Raw genomic sequence first — 17,924 nt, 5'->3', positions numbered from 1 at the left:
AATTGCTAAATATTTAAAGACAACTTTGTTCCTTCTTAAAAAGTTAATTTCCTTTTTTATTTACATTTAGGATACTTTTTTTTCAAAAAAAATATTTCAAAGAAATCAAATTAACAATAAAATTTGTTAGAGACCCTTGGCTACCACTTGGTAGTCAGAAACAAACACAATTCAAAGGCAAAAGTAGATAAAATTTCCTTCTTACGCATCTTGAAGGAATTATAGTTTAATTCAAATTAGTTTCTTTCTTCTAAATTTTGGAGTGTTTTTTTTTATGGGTAAAAGGATCTAGAAAAGTCAAATTGGTTTATTTATAATAAATTTCAATAGTTTTAAAAAATTATGAGTTTCTATATAGTTCAAATAATGAAAGATTTTATAATCATAATTTTATTTGATTTTAAAATCCTATATTTTAGGAGAATAATTAAATTACGATTTTATCCAATGTGAAATCTATTTTTAAAGGATAAAAAAGGCAAACGATATTTCAGTAAGGGTTATTGTGCTTTTAATATAGTATATATATAGATAGATAATACTATTATGTGAAGTTAAAGGTTTTATCATAAAGAATGTTTTATTATAAATAATAATTTCGAAAAAATGGCAACACTAAATTTTTTCTGCATTTTTTTCTGCTGTATTTTTTATGGCTACACTACTGTGCGCTAACGTTTAGTAATATCTTATATAGGACGCCGTTTATTCCTTTTTCTTTTCTGGTCAACATATATCATTTTTAAAAATTATTAAATACTGGTCATTTTTAACACATTTCAGATTGGCTCTTACTGTTGTTGTTGCTACTTCTACTTTTTAGACCTCCGAGTCTAAAGTTTTAAATTGACATAACTTACCCGAAGGTCTAAAAGTTAAAAAATTTCAAACTTTCAAAACTAAAGTTAGGCTGCGGTTCAAATTTCATCTGAAATCGCTGAATTTGAATTGCATTCAAACTTAAGACTCTAACTTCAAACCTGATAATTTGAAGTTTGATTATGAAGCGGCTTTATTTTATAAACTTTGACTATTACTTAAATAGCGATCCTAAAAGTGGCTACATTGTATAAACTTAGACTATTACTTAAATAGCAATCCTAAAAGTGGCTACTTGCGCCCAAAGTATTTCATAAGAAAATAGGGGGGAAAAGTTAATGCAGTAGTCACATATTAAAGAAGCGACCTGCTGGAAAAAATAATTAACCCAGCCCCAACTCTTTGTAAGAATTATCCCAATGATCTGAAGTTTGATTATGAAGCGACTATATTTTGTAAACTTCAATTATTATTTTAATAATGATCGTAAAAGCGGCTACTTGTGCACTTCTCCCAAAGTATTTCCAAAGAAAATCAGGAGGGAAAAGAAAATAACGCACACTACTAAAAATCACCTCTTTACCAACGCCAATTACCGACGGACGTCCCTCGGTAACAAGGCTTTACCGGCGAAAGTCTGTCGGTAAGTAGTTGGTAGGTAAATCCTTCCTCGGTAACATAAATCGACAAAATCCGTCGGTAATTACTGATGGACCCCATCGGAAAGCCATCGGTACATTTCTGATAGTGGTTGGTCAAATAATTTTACTTACCGATGGATATCCGTCGGTATATTATAAAATAATATAATATTAATAATATCAATACCGACGGATGTCTGTCGGTAAATTAAAAATAATAATTTAATAATACCGACGGACACCATCGGTAAGTTTAGAATTTTAATTTAGTAATTTAAAAATTAAAAATATGAATAAATTTATATCCCGATGGTATCTGTCGGTAATTTTAACAAAATTTGAAAATTTGGTTCAAGACTACCGACGGACTCCCTCGCTAATTAATAATGCTGGATTGAAAATGAATAATTGTTCCGACGGACTCTGTCGGTAAGTCCCTCGGTAAATCTGATACATTTTTGCCAGGGAGTGCCTATTTTTTGCTGCACCACCTGCCAGCCAGAATATTACAATAGACCTACCAGCTAGAACATTACAATACAAACAAAAATGCAACCACAATAAAGCTCAACTTAACAACAACAAAACTTTATAAACTATCCAAACATCAAAACTATCCAACCAAACTTCAAAGTGTAACATTCAAAGTTAACATCCAACTAAACAACAATCCAACCAAACATAAAATCACTCCTCGTCTTCGGATTCCCCCCTATCTTCTTCATGATTTATATTATTTTCATCACTTTCATCCTCTTCATGAATGTGGCTTTTTGGCGGAGAGTGAGGCAGACCGATTAAGTGATTCACTTAAGCCTTGAGGGAGTCGATGTCATTCCTAAGTGCGTCTCATGCGTGGAGTAGAACTCATCGATGCATACAACCTTTTTAGCCTTGGTATAAGAGGTAAATAATGCATAGACTTAACCGCAAACCTTATTCCCGCTGGCAAGCTGTTTAAAGCTAGACATTCCACAGAATTTACAATTCTCTAAAATTGCATCATCCTTATAATACAACATGCAACCCTTTTCACAACAATCAATTCTCTCTGAAGAAAGTCCTAACTTGGAAGCCAATCTCTTTGCCTTATAGTAATTATCGGGTATGTCTAGGTTCGGATTAAGTTCTTTCATAAGCTCAATCATAGAGTCCATGCCCGCTTGAGAAACACTGGCATCTGGTTTAATACTTAGTAGTCTAGTCGCTACAGATCGGAAAGTGGACGACTAGCAGACTCTAACTGTGCATAAAAATGATTTGCCTCTTCATTGGGAACTTGATCAACATATTGTTGGTTCTCACCCTCATTATACATTCCAAAAGCATCCATAACCATTTCATGTAATCTAGGATCTTGACTACTTTCACCAATATCAAAATTATGGTTATAAATATTACCATCACTACCCTCAGCCTCTCCATGGCTAGTCCACACATAGTAATTATCCATAAAGACCTTACTATATAGATCAGTCTTAACATCCTCTAGTTTCAACCATTTTCTACACTTGCATTTCGCACAAGGGCACCTAATCATCCCCTTATTTTGGCTAAATGACTTAGCATGATTAATAAACTCATCAACACCCTGTACAAATTCATCTCTTAAACCCCACCGATTAGGAAGATTCCTATCGTACATCCACATACGATGTTCCATCTACATATACAAACAAAAAATTTATTATTCTTACTCATTTAATATTATAACAATTACAACAGAAGAAACATAGTTATTCTAAGCTAAATAGAATAAGACCAAATCTTGTAGCAAAGGTTCAAGTTCTCCTTTCCGATACAGCTTAATAGTATCTGTACCCAAAGAAAAAAAACCACAACAGTAATTCAACTCCTCCGACAAGTTTTTTCATGTTCCAATAATTATGAATGTTATTCAAGTATTCAACAGTAGTTGGAGTTAATTGAGATATTGCAAAGATTGTCTAGAGAATTGAACTAGAAAAGGTACTCTGTTCATTAGCTATAAAGCTTTATCTTCATTAATTCAGCACAACTTCTGTAGGTACGACATACAATACCAACCACTCATTTTTTTTACAATAATCCACGAGAGTCTGTTGCTAACGGTCTACAAACAGCCTCGCAAGATACTTAATAACTAGAACTCTTCACAAGGCCGACAATGTCGTAATAGGTTATAAACTTGGGAATCAAGTCAAATCATTATTTTCAAGGAAAAAACATAGAATAGCAATACTTTGTTTCTGCAAATGCACGGTGAAAGCATAAGACTGATCAGAGAATGTACGTGTACAACCACCAATGTGTTTGGCCCCTGGTCATAGAGAAAAACTCATTTATTACAAGTCCTTCACATAAACTAAGCAATAAAAATCAGCAACAAATGCCAACGGAATTTGAAAACAGGCACTCTCTTCGTTAAGAGGCAGTATGCGTATTGTCAAACTATTCAAGCAGTTGTCTCTATTTTTATTTTTGTTTTGGCTTTGTAAATTCGAAGGAGTTCTTTATATTTTCCTCATGATATTAAACCAAGGTGTCTATAAACTGTCTTATCATACATACTGCCTCTTAAAGATGAAATATTTCCAAATACTTATGTTGCTCTCCGCGAAGACGGCTATTACTTATGAAAATTTCACACATAAAGAAGTTTGAGTTCATTTGAGTCTGGCCTTAAGAAACTCTACAATTAAAACCTGGTCTTCATTGTATAGTGTCTTTCTTAAATGGGAAGTAGATGCTTATAGGACAGTGCAATTAACGCCGAAATCTCTCTCTAAACAGAAAAAAGATTGAGCATTCTCCAAGGGACTTCACACTTGACCCAATTTGGCTCTACTTAATTGAGTGATTGCAAAACCATTTTTGAAGAAGACTTGAGGATGGAATACTAAAATAAAGCCCATCAAGGTCTAAGATTCATCTTCACCAGACCCTTCTCTTTCCTTTCCTCTTATCCTAAACCTCCCTTCCCCTTCACATTACTATGAGAATTTGTGAACTCAAACCACCCCCAAAAACGACCTCAATGGCCGACGATGGAAGAAAACTTACCGGAGATGGAGAGGAGTCTGAGTGCCGACGATGGCCGTTTATTGCCGCCGCCGCCGCCGACGATGGCCGCTTGGATTGAGTGCCGACGACGCCAGTGAAGCGGGGATTTGCCCTAGAAGCAGTGAGGCGGAGTGTTTAAAGTTTATGTTTATGTTTAAGCAGGGAGGCGGAGTGCTTATTTGTTAAACAAATTAATTTATGTTTAAGTTTGGTTAAGTAATTAGCAAACATGTAATTATATAAACCAAAATTAATGACCCATAATTCTGGTATAATTATCAATTTATAAGCTAATTAATTATCACTGATACACTTGTAATTAACAATTTACAATGTAATTGAACCTAACATAACTTAAGGATACTAGCTAATTAATTATTAATATTAATTAACGATACAACTAATATATTTCTACTTACTTTAGTTATCAATTTAAGATAATTAAATAATCACTAAGATTTTTCACGTATACCATTAATAAACTTCTATTTAGTGTGTAATTAATAATGTATAGGCTAGTGAATCACTAACATTACTTAAGGATATATTCTTAGTGCGTACACTTCTACTTAGTGTAATTATCAAAATCTATAAGCTAATTGTAACTATTATACTTCTATATTTAATATAATTATCAATGAATTGCCTAATAAATTATTAATATTAATTAATAATATTGCTAATATAGTTTTACTTACTTTAGTTGTCAATTAAAGATAATTAAATAATTACCAATATTTGTCAGTGTACCATTAATAAACTTCTACTTAGTGTGTAATTATCAATGTATAGGCTAGTGCATCACTAACATTTACTTAAGGATGCATCCTTAGTGTGTACACTTTTACTTAGTGTAATTACCAATATCTATAAGCTAATTGTAACTATTACACTTCTTACTTAATGTAATTATCAATGAATTGCCTAATAAATTATTAATATTAATTAACGATATTGCTAATATAGTCTTACTTACTTTAGTTGTCAATTTAAGATAATTAAATAATTATCAATATTTGTCAGTATACTATTAATAAACTTCTACCTAGTATGTAATTATCAATGTATAGGTTAGTGTATCACTAACATTACTTAAGGATATATTCTTAGTACACTTCTACTTAGTGTAATTATCAATCTATAAGATAATTATAACTATTACACTTCTGCTTAGTATAACTATTAATATATAGGCTAATCAATTATTAGCACTACTTAACGATACCACTAATAAACCTCTACTTACTTTAATTGCCAATTTAGAGATAAAGAATCACTAACATTTCTCACAAATGGCATTAATACACTTTCATTTAGTGTATAATTATCAATGTATAGGCTAATCAATCACTAACATTACTTATATAAGGATGCCACTAGTTCACTAATACTTAGTGCTATTATCAATGTATACGGGCTAATCAATCACCAACATTACTTCCAAATATATTATTAATACACTTATACTTCGTATAATTATCAATCTACAAGCTAAATACAACTAATACACGTTTACTTAGTATATTATCAATGTGTATGATAATCAATCGTTAACGTTACTTAAGAACACTGTTAATACACTTCTACTTACAGTAATTATCAATTTATAAGATAAACCATCACTAATATTTCTTACGAAAAACGACTAATACACTTCTTCTTAGTGTGTAACTATTAATGTATAGGTTAATCAATGTAGCTAAGGATACTACAAATTCACTTTTACTTAGTGTAATTATAAATTACTAAGCTAATTACCACTAATATTTTTTTAAGTTGTGTAATTACCTACACTTAGTGTAAATTTTAATAAATAGGCTATAAACCACTACGATAATTAAGTAAATACTTATCGAGGGACTTACCGACGGCCTCCCTCGGTATAGAGTAATAAAAAATACAAAATAATTATGTATAAGATTATATATTTAAATTACCGACGGAAGTCCATCGGTATTGTAAGAACAAAATTCAAAATATTATGTAAATGCAATAACGATTGAATATGTCGATAACTTTATTTTTTTTTTTCATTTATTTTTTTTTAAAAGCACCGATAGACACCGTCAGTACCTAAAAAAAATAATTCAAAAATATAAATACAAAATGTTCCGAGGGAGTCCGTCGGTAAATTACCGACGGAGTGCATCGGTACAACCAATTAAATTTTGACCGGTCAAAATATCATTATTTATCGAGAGTTGTCCGTCGATTATTTTTTAAAAATATTAGAAATTAAAAAGTTCAAAAGTACCGAGGGACTCCATCGGAAAGTCTCTAAGAATACCGACGGGAAAAGTCCGTCGATACTGCTGCGTCGATAAACGGCTGTTTTTTAGCAGTGGCAGTAAGTCACATATTCAAGAAGCGACCTGCTAGTAATTACCTATAACTTCCATATATGATGTTTTCAGCGCACTATCGTCTTGTGCATTTTGAAGTTTGTGTAGTATAACTGTACAAGTATCAAGTTTACAACGGTACAAGGCTACAAGCCATGGCTTCTATAGTAAAAGCTTCAAAAAATGCTTATGTATTGTTGGTGCACCACATATCATTCAACCAACTACAACTCCAAACTAGTTATCATTATCTATACGAATTCTACGACTACGAGGCATCCTAATTTGATTATATGTTAAACCATTGATTTAGGATAATCCTGCTCTTTTATCCAAATTTAGTACGAAGTTTATTCGTGCAAAGACACATTGAAAATTTCGTACTTATGTTGTGACTTCCTTCTCCATTTTGTTTTGTGCCTCTAAGAAAGAGCAGTGTGGTGCACAAAGCATCTCGTGTTCACGCAAGTTTCGGGGAAGGACCGTTGTCACGATCCCAAATTCCCTCCGTAGGATGTAGTGATGACACCTAGTCTCTAAGACTAGGTAAGCCTATCAATGCGGAATAATAATAAATATCTGAAATAAATAAACTACAATTCAAACAATTTCAACTCCCAAAACCCGGTAGAAATAAGTCACAAGCTTTTAAAAATTTATTCTCTATGTCTCTATACATCAGAGTCTAAAGCAAATAAGGAAGATAACATAGTAAGATAGAAGTGGACTCTGGAGTCTGCGGACGCTGGCAGATATACCTCGAAATCTCCTCGTACAGCTAGTTTACTGATGCGTGATCTGATAAGGTGTACCTGGATCTGCACAAAAAGATGTGCAGAAGCGTAGTATGAGTACATCACATCGGTACCCAATAAGTGCCAAGCCTAACCTCGGTAGAGTAGTGACGAGGTCAGGTCAGGCCTTACTGGAGAATAAATAATGGCATGGTAAAATGTTTAAATAATATTATAAGATAAAATGACAATGGAAATGAATCAAATAGTATGTCACATTTAATTACATCAAATAATAGCAAATAAATACCTCGTGGAAACAAAACAAAATTCTTTTCAACTTGAAGAAAATCACAATAATAATCAAAGGCAACTGCGGCCATAAATCAATATCAGCAAGGGCACTCCCGAGGTACCGTCTCGTAGTTCCAAATCATAAACAAATTCACAATATCTCATTTCCTTATACCACAGCGGGAGCCTTCACAATTTATTTAAAGAAAACATTTTTTTCCCCGAAATAGCATCTCGCAGTTTAGCCACCCTTATCACACCGCATGACTTCTAGTAGTCACCCCTACTACCCACGCATATCAAGCCACCCTTATCTCAACGAATGTGTTTTAATACCCAGACCTTATACCACCGCATGCGTATCAATATCACAATATATCACAATTTGTATATCAAGTGTCCAATATTTTAATTTTCCACAAAAAATCAACAATAATATTTTTCAATAATAAAGAGCTCACGGCTCATGCCAGAATAATCCAAAAAAAATCTTACGTAAATATTCAAGAATAAATAACTCAGAAAAATAATATTTTAAATTTTTAATACATTGCTTCAATATCAAATTTAAAAATGTCAAATACTTCATATTAATAATATTTAATTTAAAGAAAATTAACCTTCAAATAATGCACAGTATAAAAGAAACCAAGTTTTAATTAAACAGGTAAAACAATTAGCAGAAAAAATGTAAACAAATCTAAAATATATATCACATATCAATGATGAAGAATATAACAAGATAAAATAATTTAATAACTGCGCAACAATAATCTACACAATTTAAAAATATAATCTTTCACATTTAGCCCGTGTACACACTCGTCACCTCGTGTACACAACTTTCAACACATATCAATAATCGCATTAATATCAATTCTAGGAGAAATTTTCCCACACAAGGTTAGACAAGTCACTTACCTCGACTTGCTCCAATTTAATCAAGTATTATGCTTTTTCCTCGATTTTTTGACTCCGATCGACTCGTATCTAGTCATAATTAATTCGATACAGTCAACAAAAATTATAGAATTAATTCTATACGAAATACTACATTTTTTCAATAAAAATCCGAAATTAACTAAAAAATGGCCTGTGGGGCCCATGTCTCGAAATCCGGCGAAAGTTACGAAATATGAACGCCCATTCAACCACGAGTCTAACCATACCAAAATGACTAAATTCCAATAACGATTCGACCCTCAAATCCACAAATCTATCCAAGAGGGTTTTCAAATTTTTCCAACTTAAATCACTAATTAAACGTGATAATCCAAAAAAAATCTTACGTAAATATTCAAGAATAAATAACTCAGAAAATAATATTTTAAATTTTTAATACGTTGCTTCAATATCAAATTTAAAAATGTCAAATACTTCATATTAATAATATTTAATTTAAAGAAAATCAACCTTCAAATAATGCACAGTATAAAAGAAACCAAGTTTTAATTAAACAGGTAAAACAATTAGCAGAAAAAAGGTAAACAAATCTAAAATATATATCACATATCAATGATGAAGAATATAACAAGATAAAATAATTTAATAATTGCGCAACAATGATCTACACAATTTAAAAATATAATCTTTCACATTTAGCCCGTGTACACACTCGTCACCTCGTGTACACGATTTTCAACACATATCAATAATCACATTAATATCAATTCTAGGGAAAATTTTTCCACACAAGGTTAGACAAATCACTTACCTCGACTTGCTCCAATTTAATCAAGTATTATGCTTTTTCCTCGATTTTCCGACTCTGATCGACTCGTATCTAGTCATAATTAATTCGATACAGTCAACAAAAATTATAGAATTAATTATATACGAAATACTACATTTTTTTCAATAAAAATCCGAAATTAACTAAAAAATAGCCCGTGGGGCCCATGTCTCGAAATCCGGCGAAAGTTACGAAATATGAACGCTCATTCAACCACGAGTCTAACCATACCAAAATGACTAAATTCCAATAACGATTCGACCCTCAAATCCACAAATCTATCCAAGAGGGTTTTCAAATTTTTCCAACTTAAATCACCAATTAAATGTTAAAAACAGTGATGGATTCGGGTAATCTAACCAAGATTGAGTTAAGAACACTTACCCCCAATGTTTTTCCTTGAAGATATATCAAAAATCGCCTCTGCTCAAGCTCCAAATTGTTAAAAATGGCGAATGGGACGAAACCCCCATATTTTTATAACTTACGGATTTGTCCAGGCTGACCTCGGCCGTGGAGTCCGATCCTGCACCTCGATCATAAGAGTCCGATCCTGACCTCGATCATGGGAGTCCGATCATGGCCCTCGACCCTGGGGCTCGATCACAGCCGTCGATCCTGGCTATCGATCATGGCTTCGATCCTTATGGACTTCGATCACTGGCCTTGGTCATAACTCTCGATCCTGGGCCTTCGATTAGTGGCCTTCGATCATGGATCTCGAGCCTTCCTTCGATCCTCGACTCGATTTCTGAGGCTCGATTGCACAGCAGAAGAGAATTTGCAGCAGCTGTTTAAGTCCCATTTTTTATCCGTTAACCATCCAAAACTCACCCGAGGCCCTCGAGACCTCAACCCAATACACCAACAAGTCCTAAAACATCATACGAACTTATTTGAAATCTCAAATCACATCAAACAACGCCAAAATCATGAATCACACATAGATTCAAGCCTAATGAACTTTGAAATTTTCAATTTCTACAAACAACACCGGAACCTATCAAATCAAGTCCGATTGACCTAAAATTTTGCACGCAAGTCATAAATGACATAACTGAGCTATAAAAATTTTCAGAATCGGATTTCAACCCCGATATCAAAAAGTCAACCCCTCGGTCAAACTTCCCAAAAATTCAACTTTCGGCATTTCAAGCCTAATTCACTACGGACTTCCAAATAAAAATCCGATCACGCTCCTAAGTCCAAAATCACCATACAGAGCTGTTGGAATCATCAAAATTCTATTCCGGGGTCATTTTCACATAATTCGACATCCGATCACTATATGAACTTAAACTTTAAATTTTTCGTCAAAATTCCATATCTCGGGCTAGGGACCTCGGAATTTGATTTCGAGCATACGCCCAAGTCCCAATTCACGATACGGACCTACCGGAACTGTCAAAACACTGATCCGAGTCCGTTTGCTCAATATGTTGACCAAAGTCAACTTAGTTGTGTTTTAAGCATCTAATTCACATTTTAATCCATTTTTCACTTGAAAACTTTCCGAAAATTTTTTTACGGACTGCACACGCAAGTCGAGTAATGGTAAATAGTGCTTATATCACATAATTAATCATTAAATTTAAAGATGACATTTTGGGTCATCACAACCGCACCCCAGGGAATACGATGTAAACAGTCTACCCTAATACAAGCATTAATGGCTGCTTCCACGGCTCGAACCCGTGACCTATATATTGATCACACGGAGACAACTTTATTATTGCTCCAAGGCTCCCTTCCATAATTTATTTTCTCTACCAAATTTTATCCAAGCATCTACATCACACGTCACAACATCAAGTAGTTCGGATAAATCTGGAATGCAACAGACATATAAAATCTGTATAGGAGCACTTATAATTCAGTGATCTCTCGTCAAGCAGAAACAATTCTGAGAGAGATTAAAACTTGTATACCGACTTCACAGTAGAAGTTAACTATCATATCTAACTCTTTGAGTGATTCTAATAATAGTCCAAACTAATTTTGATGTTGCAGAATACTAATAAAGTCAAAACAGTAGTTGAAGAGACCACTTTATAGACTGTGAAGGATGCATTTTATCTATATTATGGGAAAGGAAGGACAAATACTTCATGAATCATGACAGAAAACTTAGATGGGAGAATTTAAAAAGAATGCTGAAAGATTAGATTTATAGGCATATTACATATGTCACATTCTGTGTTTCTATAAATTATAACCTTTTATGTCTATTTGGTATAAGCATATATCCAATATCTCAAATCCGGCATGTCAAGAATTTGAAGATGCAGATCTACAACAAGTGTGTTCCAACCAAGAACAACTCATTCCACAAACAAGAAAATTTCTACCTCTGCTAAGTATTGCCTATTGAGCAGAGAACTTTATGCGAGAAGTTCCACAATATGATGATATATAGAAATAGAGGATGTACAAATGGAGGCATATCTGGCCATTTATCAGAATTTATCAGTTTTCGATTACTGAGTAAAGCTTAACATATTCGTAAACTCATTAAACAGAAACAAGTATTCAAAACCAAAATATAAGCTTCTGAAACAGTGAAGCAATACTTTGCTTTGATGAAACAATTTGACACTTGAGGTACATTTTCACAACCTTGGGGCTGGAAGAGCAGCACGTGGAGCATCCCATTCAGTGACAATATGGTTGCGGGTTATCTCGTTCAGTGAGCGGCAACCACTCAATGCCATAGTTAGCTCAAACTCATCGCGCAACATTTGCAACACTTTTTTGATTCCAGCTTCTCCTTCAGCAGCCAATGAGAAAACTACTGGCCTTCCAATCTGTGAAGGCCACCACAGAATGTCACTTACTAAATGTATAAAGACGAGAAGGAAACACAGAATAATATGCCACTGTGTACTTAGCCAATAATAATTAATTACGTAGGTAGAATGCCTACTTTTTCTTGGTTCTCGAAAATGCAAGGGACTTCTACTACAAATACTAGAGCTGTCAGTATTAACTTTGAATTTCCCAATATAGAGCCCTAAAAGGGGAAGATAACTACGACTATCGATCAAGAGAAAGGGAAGATAACCACGACTACAAGGAAGCATTACAATCTTTTTCAGATTGTTGATCATTCTCATGGCAGAATTTTGGTAAAAAGGCACTACTTGGTCTACTAGTGAATAGATATAGATAAAACATTGAGTTCTATGCCAATCTAGGTCAAATCAGTGTATGTTACTTACAAAAATGCCTGAAGCTCCAAGTGCCAAAGCTTTGAAGACATCTGTTCCACGGCGGACACCTCCATCCAAGAATACAGGAATCCGGCCTTGTGCAGCTTTCACAACCTAGAATGATAGCACGAATGGAGCACATCAAAATGTTTATAGAAGCTCCCAACAAAAACTTACAGACAAAGAACAGGTAACAGAAACCATAAAGAATAACGACTTTTAGAAGCAAGTCACCTACCTCTTCAAGAGCCATGATTGTTGAAGGGACATAATCGAGTTGGCGAGCACCATGGTTAGACACGATGATACCAGCTGCTCCAGCTTGAACTGCAAGCCTAGCTGCAAGTGCAAGGTGGAAAATTCTTTCAGTATTACTGCATGAGCATAGGACTGAATAATAGAGGACGATAGCTTTGATAGAGTATTGAGTCATATACCATCCTCAGCCGTAAGTACACCCTTCACCAGGATTGGCAATGAAGTGATAGTCTGGAGCCACTGAACATCCTGTTCAAGTCCAGAAAGAAATTCTTGACAAGTGAAAATTTTCTTGAGATTCATTTTTAAGGACAGAATGGTGATTGCAGTTTCAATTGATATGCAAGTTCAGCAAATCTTTTTTTTCCAATGTCAAATTGAGTTTTAACTTTCAATCTTAACCCCAGTGCATTTGAACTACTTACAAACCGAGAAACTACCACATTTTTATAGCTCTAGCAGATGTTCTTTTTCCTTAATGGCCAAAAAAATGTGTGTTGCAAATCTTTTGTGTTTCTACCTATTTGAGATTAAAGAATAGTTCTAGGCCTACTGAAGTCTCACGAAATCATGGAAAAGGAGAATAAAACATGGAATATGCAGGATGAGCTGAAGAAAGGTAATATACCTTCCAACTCAAAGTGCGATCAATTTGACCAGCAACATATGAAGCTAATCCAGAATCACTTGCCTGTAATGAGAAGATAGTTTAAGTTGATACATAAATAGATTCTTACAAGAATTTGAAGCACGGATCAGAGAAATATCCATTTGTCCACTCACTTGGTCCATCTTGCCAAGGTCCAATCCTTCAAAGTTTTTCAAAGATAAAAATGGTGGCAAAACAAACCTGCAAGGTGGTGGACATAAAATTAGCTTGTCGAGCTTCATACTAAGCACCTTCGCTGACTGAAAAGGCGATATAACCTAATGATATGACAGTATTAGGATATTACCTATTCTTAATATCAGCTTCTCTACGTCCCAGCCTTGGGGTATCAACAGTAAGGGCTATAGCCTTGAAACCTGCCCTTTCAGCTCTTCTCACAAGCTGAGCAACAACATTCCTGTCCTTGTAGACCTGAATACATGAGAGGGTAGATACAGTTTATAAAGTGCGTACATTTGTCCTAAATTTTAACTGCAACTTCATGCTCACATAAAGCTGGAAGAAGCGGATGCCAGGTCCTGTTGAAGCAACCTCCTCAACACTGGAAGTGGCCCAAGATGACAATGTCTGAAACACAAATTTGTGTTACGTTAACAAAGTGGAAAACACCACGTTCTAAGTAACATTCAATTCTATTTTTATATTTCCCATGTCCTTTAAATCATAAAAGAGGCTTCAGGAGCCTTCTGAAGAACCAGAAAATTGTTGTTCTAATAAGTAATTCCTCTTTCTTTTGCAGGACAGTAATAACAGTAACTTACTAGGCTATGACTTGATTTAGCTGCTTGAATAAAGAGGCAGTGATCAAATTGCATTATTTATACAATTCATCCACAAGTATATGCAAGACTTAATGAGAAGCCAAAGTTGACTGAAATTGTATCAATTGCACTATTCATTTCAAAAAAAGTTTTAAAGGCACTAACCATTGGCTGCAATGATATTTGGATCGGAAAGATTCCTAAAATACTTTTATCGACATCATGTAAGATCAGCTATGAGTCCATCATATTTCTAATCCAATGGTATTATTCTAAAGTTAAAGTTGCTATAGAAAACCAAGTGAGACTAACCATGATTGTCCCTGCTGCTGATGCTGCTCTTGCTGTAGCATACTCCCCTACATAAAGCAACCAAGTAATCAGACTTACAAGACACTTAACAGTTTGTCCACATTAAGAATACTCGAGCCCTCAAAATTAACTATAGCCATCTGAACTCTACTAACATTTATAGATAAATAATTAAACCAGACGTAACCAACAGTTTTCTCGAGTAGACAGAGCTCAGAGCCTTTTAGAAATGCATGGAGTTGGCAAACGCAAATTCACAATTCTCCAGTTTTATTGCAGCAATTCTTTAATTGAATAGTCCATTAACTTATCGACTGACATTTTGTCCTTTGAGGTTAGCTGTGATAGCATGAAATAAATTCTTAGTTATACCCATAGAGTCCAGATAGTAAGATTAAGCTTTAAGTAACTTGTATGAGTGGAAGGTATACCTTCAGGATGTGCCATTTTCTGCATGGCTGTTGGTGCAATCATGATAGGCATTGAAATCTTGAATCCCAGCACTGTGGTGCTCATGTCAATTTTGCTCACATCAATGAGAATACGGGGCCTAAACCTGTATCAGTTGAAAAAGAATACAACATATATGTGAATATAACCCAATAGTCCTATTTTACGTACGCAAATTCAGGAATTAGACCAAAGAGCTGCTTACAGAATTCTTGAGAAGGCATTTCTGTTCTCAGCCAGAGTCCACTGGTCTTCAGCACCAGAGGCATAGTAGTCAAAAACCATCTTTGGCAACTTTTTCTTGGCAATGGCCTCATACTCCATGACATTGGTTACTTCCTCCATCTTTAGCAAGTTATTTTGTGCTCCCCCTTTAAAATTCCTGACGCTACACAAAATTTAGCACTATTAAGATGCTGGATGAGTTGTTGTCTTATAATTATGTAAGCTCAGTCTGTGAAGTCTCTATTGCACATACATAAGTACAAGATAGCAACCAAGGAAAATGTTTTACCTCAAGACACTCTATCCAGATCATTTTCCAGTGTTTGGTTGGGTATAAATAAGTAACTTATCATTATATAAAGTATAATGATAGTATCTTTTTGATATTTTATGGAGTAGTATTAAAGATCGATAATAATGTCTAAAAGTTAGTTAAAGCAAGTGATATAAAGTAAGAGGCGGCGGTTCGAACTTTGCCGCAGCAAAAGCTTGGGTAAGTGGAGAAGGGTAGAGGAATAGGCCATTATCCACCGAGTTTCGCGGTGCACCATTGGCCCTCCCTCCAGGATTACTCGTTTATCAAAAGAAAAATACTCGGTTATTAAAGAAGATGACTTCCAGCTATAAGCAGTGGCGGACGCACATGGTGGAAAGCGGGTTCAACTGAACCCGCTTTTTCAAAAAATAATACTGTGTATATGTATAAATTGCGATTAAAGCTGCATAAATTTTGTATAAATATTTTATTTGAACCCACTTGACAACTACTATTTTACGACTAAAGTTATGTACTTCTAAGATTGAACCCGCTTGCACAAAATTCTGGGTCCGCCACTGGCTATAAGTGAAGGAAGTCATTGACTCCTTTTGGTGGCAGCAATCAAAGACCAAAAATGACTTCATCATGTAAAATATTTTCCGGAAAGATGTTTTTGTCATACCAAACACACCTTAATTAGTGAAGAAGAAGTATCCATCAAAGATGTAAAAGCAACTAAGATAAACAATAGAATCTCTATGAGACTAGATGATACAAGAATATGCCTACTCGGGATAAAGAGAGAAACGAGCACTGAGAGATGGGACTTTACATTTTTGAAGAAATAACAAATAAGAATAAAGAAATAAGCTTGGCAGAAACAGAACAGGCCAACTGAATAACAGGAAGCTACAAAGACAAATGATCTAAAAGTAAGAAAGCTGAGTCTTTTAGGCATTAAATGCTACTCTTCACTTGAATTAACAAATAAAGCATGAGACATGCATGCAGTAAATAGAGCTTACAACTAACAGAACTCAAACAACCAAAGATTCTTGAAAACAAAACTAAAGAAAGAGTAAGGAAGTCTACAGGACAGACCTCGGACTCCCAAGCTGTTGAGAACTCTTTGAGCAGAGTGAAATGTAATCAGTGGACAACTGGTTGATAAAATAGTAGAGAAAAAAACAAGAAATAATACTGACAAAGTGGGCAAGAAATTAACTAAATAGGAATTAAGAAAAAGACAAATGGAAGTGGGGTATGGATGAAGAGAGAAGCACAAATTTGAGGATCAGTTTTTGGAGGTGAGTATTTTAAACCATATCTGATTAGAGGGGCAAATGGATGGCTCTCTACCACATGCATCTTCTGTGTTTCACAGTTTCCCTACACTTTCATCCAAACAATTATTTCCCAAAAATCATTCATCTACTGTATACATCATTCAACTTACATGTTTGTGATTTACACAAAAAGTCCATAGCTTTTTATCAGAAGTCATCTTAATAACATACCACTTGTCGTTATATAGAATACCAGACGGTTATAAGGAGATAAGAAGTAAATAAAGATAAGGGGGTGAGAACTGAGAGTCACTGTTTTCTAGCGAAAGAGATACTGCTAAAAGTCCCAATTGTTAGTTCACTAGCCATTGGTAAGAGTGCCGCTATAGAACAGTTGGGCACACGTGAACTTGAATTATGGCTCCATTGTTAAATGGTCATAACTATAGGCATATTGGTTAGGCAGTTGAGTATTACCATGTCATGAGTCTGAATTTACAGTATATAGTTTTTTCACACCTATAACAATAAATAACTACTCTCCCCTTTGGCTGCAACAGCAATAGAGAATTAATCCAGTTGTTCAGTAAAGAGGTCAAGGAGTCAATGGCAGTCTTGTATATTCTAATCTTGGTGCTCTTATTAGGGCATGTGCTTTCTATTAAGAATAACATCAAGCAGCGAATACCTAACGAAACACTGACCTTACCATGTAAGAGTCTTGAAATTTTGAAAAGAAAAAGGAAAAAAACAGGAAACTTTTCAACGGCTTAGTGATGCGTTTGGCCTCGCACTGTTATATGCGACTAAAGATTCTGATTTTGAACTCTTATTCATATCATATCATCTAACTAGGTCTATTATTACCCAATAAAATGGAATTGGACTGA

General features: G+C 34.5%; 2 protein-coding genes across 3 annotated transcripts; both read right to left on the bottom strand.

Moving 5' to 3' along the window:
• Window positions 1-1,837: 1,837 nt before the first annotated feature.
• LOC107799504 (uncharacterized) lies at window positions 1,838-4,634 on the bottom strand. The gene is made up of 3 exons (XM_016622625.2): window positions 4,503-4,634; window positions 3,682-3,759; window positions 1,838-3,123 (listed from the first exon to the last, which is right to left on the bottom strand). The coding sequence occupies exons 2-3, from the start codon at window positions 3,709-3,711 to the stop codon at window positions 2,668-2,670; spliced, it is 486 nt and encodes a 161-aa protein (XP_016478111.1). The 5' UTR covers window positions 3,712-3,759; window positions 4,503-4,634; the 3' UTR covers window positions 1,838-2,667.
• Window positions 4,635-11,984: 7,350 nt separating this feature from the next.
• LOC107799508 (glycolate oxidase) lies at window positions 11,985-17,516 on the bottom strand. 2 transcript variants are annotated; one of them, XM_016622629.2, is made up of 12 exons: window positions 16,850-17,516; window positions 15,470-15,652; window positions 15,246-15,370; window positions 14,815-14,861; window positions 14,231-14,308; window positions 14,028-14,152; window positions 13,855-13,921; window positions 13,700-13,762; window positions 13,251-13,320; window positions 13,052-13,152; window positions 12,823-12,927; window positions 11,985-12,408 (listed from the first exon to the last, which is right to left on the bottom strand). In XM_016622629.2, exons 2-12 carry the CDS (start codon window positions 15,607-15,609, stop codon window positions 12,214-12,216), a joined length of 1,116 nt encoding a protein of 371 aa, XP_016478115.1. In that variant the 5' UTR covers window positions 15,610-15,652; window positions 16,850-17,516; the 3' UTR covers window positions 11,985-12,213. The 2 variants fall into 2 exon arrangements, with proteins under 2 accessions (XP_016478115.1, XP_075092325.1); XM_075236224.1 differs by having other exon boundaries at window positions 16,774-16,862.
• Window positions 17,517-17,924: the final 408 nt, after the last annotated feature.

This window comes from Nicotiana tabacum, chromosome 2, assembly GCF_000715075.1.
Source record: "Nicotiana tabacum cultivar K326 chromosome 2, ASM71507v2, whole genome shotgun sequence".
NCBI classification, from domain to species: domain Eukaryota; kingdom Viridiplantae; phylum Streptophyta; class Magnoliopsida; order Solanales; family Solanaceae; genus Nicotiana; species Nicotiana tabacum.
The sequence above is the reverse complement of the archived record's forward strand: the minus strand, read 5'-3'. Positions and strand labels throughout refer to the sequence as shown.

Coding starts and splice junctions, on each gene's coding strand:
- LOC107799508 (XM_016622629.2), bottom strand. CDS start 15,609: ATGGAGGAAGTAACCAATGTCATGGAGTATGAGGCCATTGCCAAGAAA. Junction 14,862..15,245: donor GAAAATGGCACATCCTGAAG/GTATACCTTCCA, acceptor TGCTTTATGTAG/GGGAGTATGCTACAGCAAGA. Junction 13,153..13,250: donor TGTACTTACGGCTGAGGATG/GTATATGACTCA, acceptor TTGCACTTGCAG/CTAGGCTTGCAGTTCAAGCT.
- LOC107799504 (XM_016622625.2), bottom strand. CDS start 3,711: ATGCTTTCACCGTGCATTTGCAGAAACAAA. Junction 3,124..3,681: donor CGTGCATTTGCAGAAACAAA/GTATTGCTATTC, acceptor TTGTATATGTAG/ATGGAACATCGTATGTGGAT.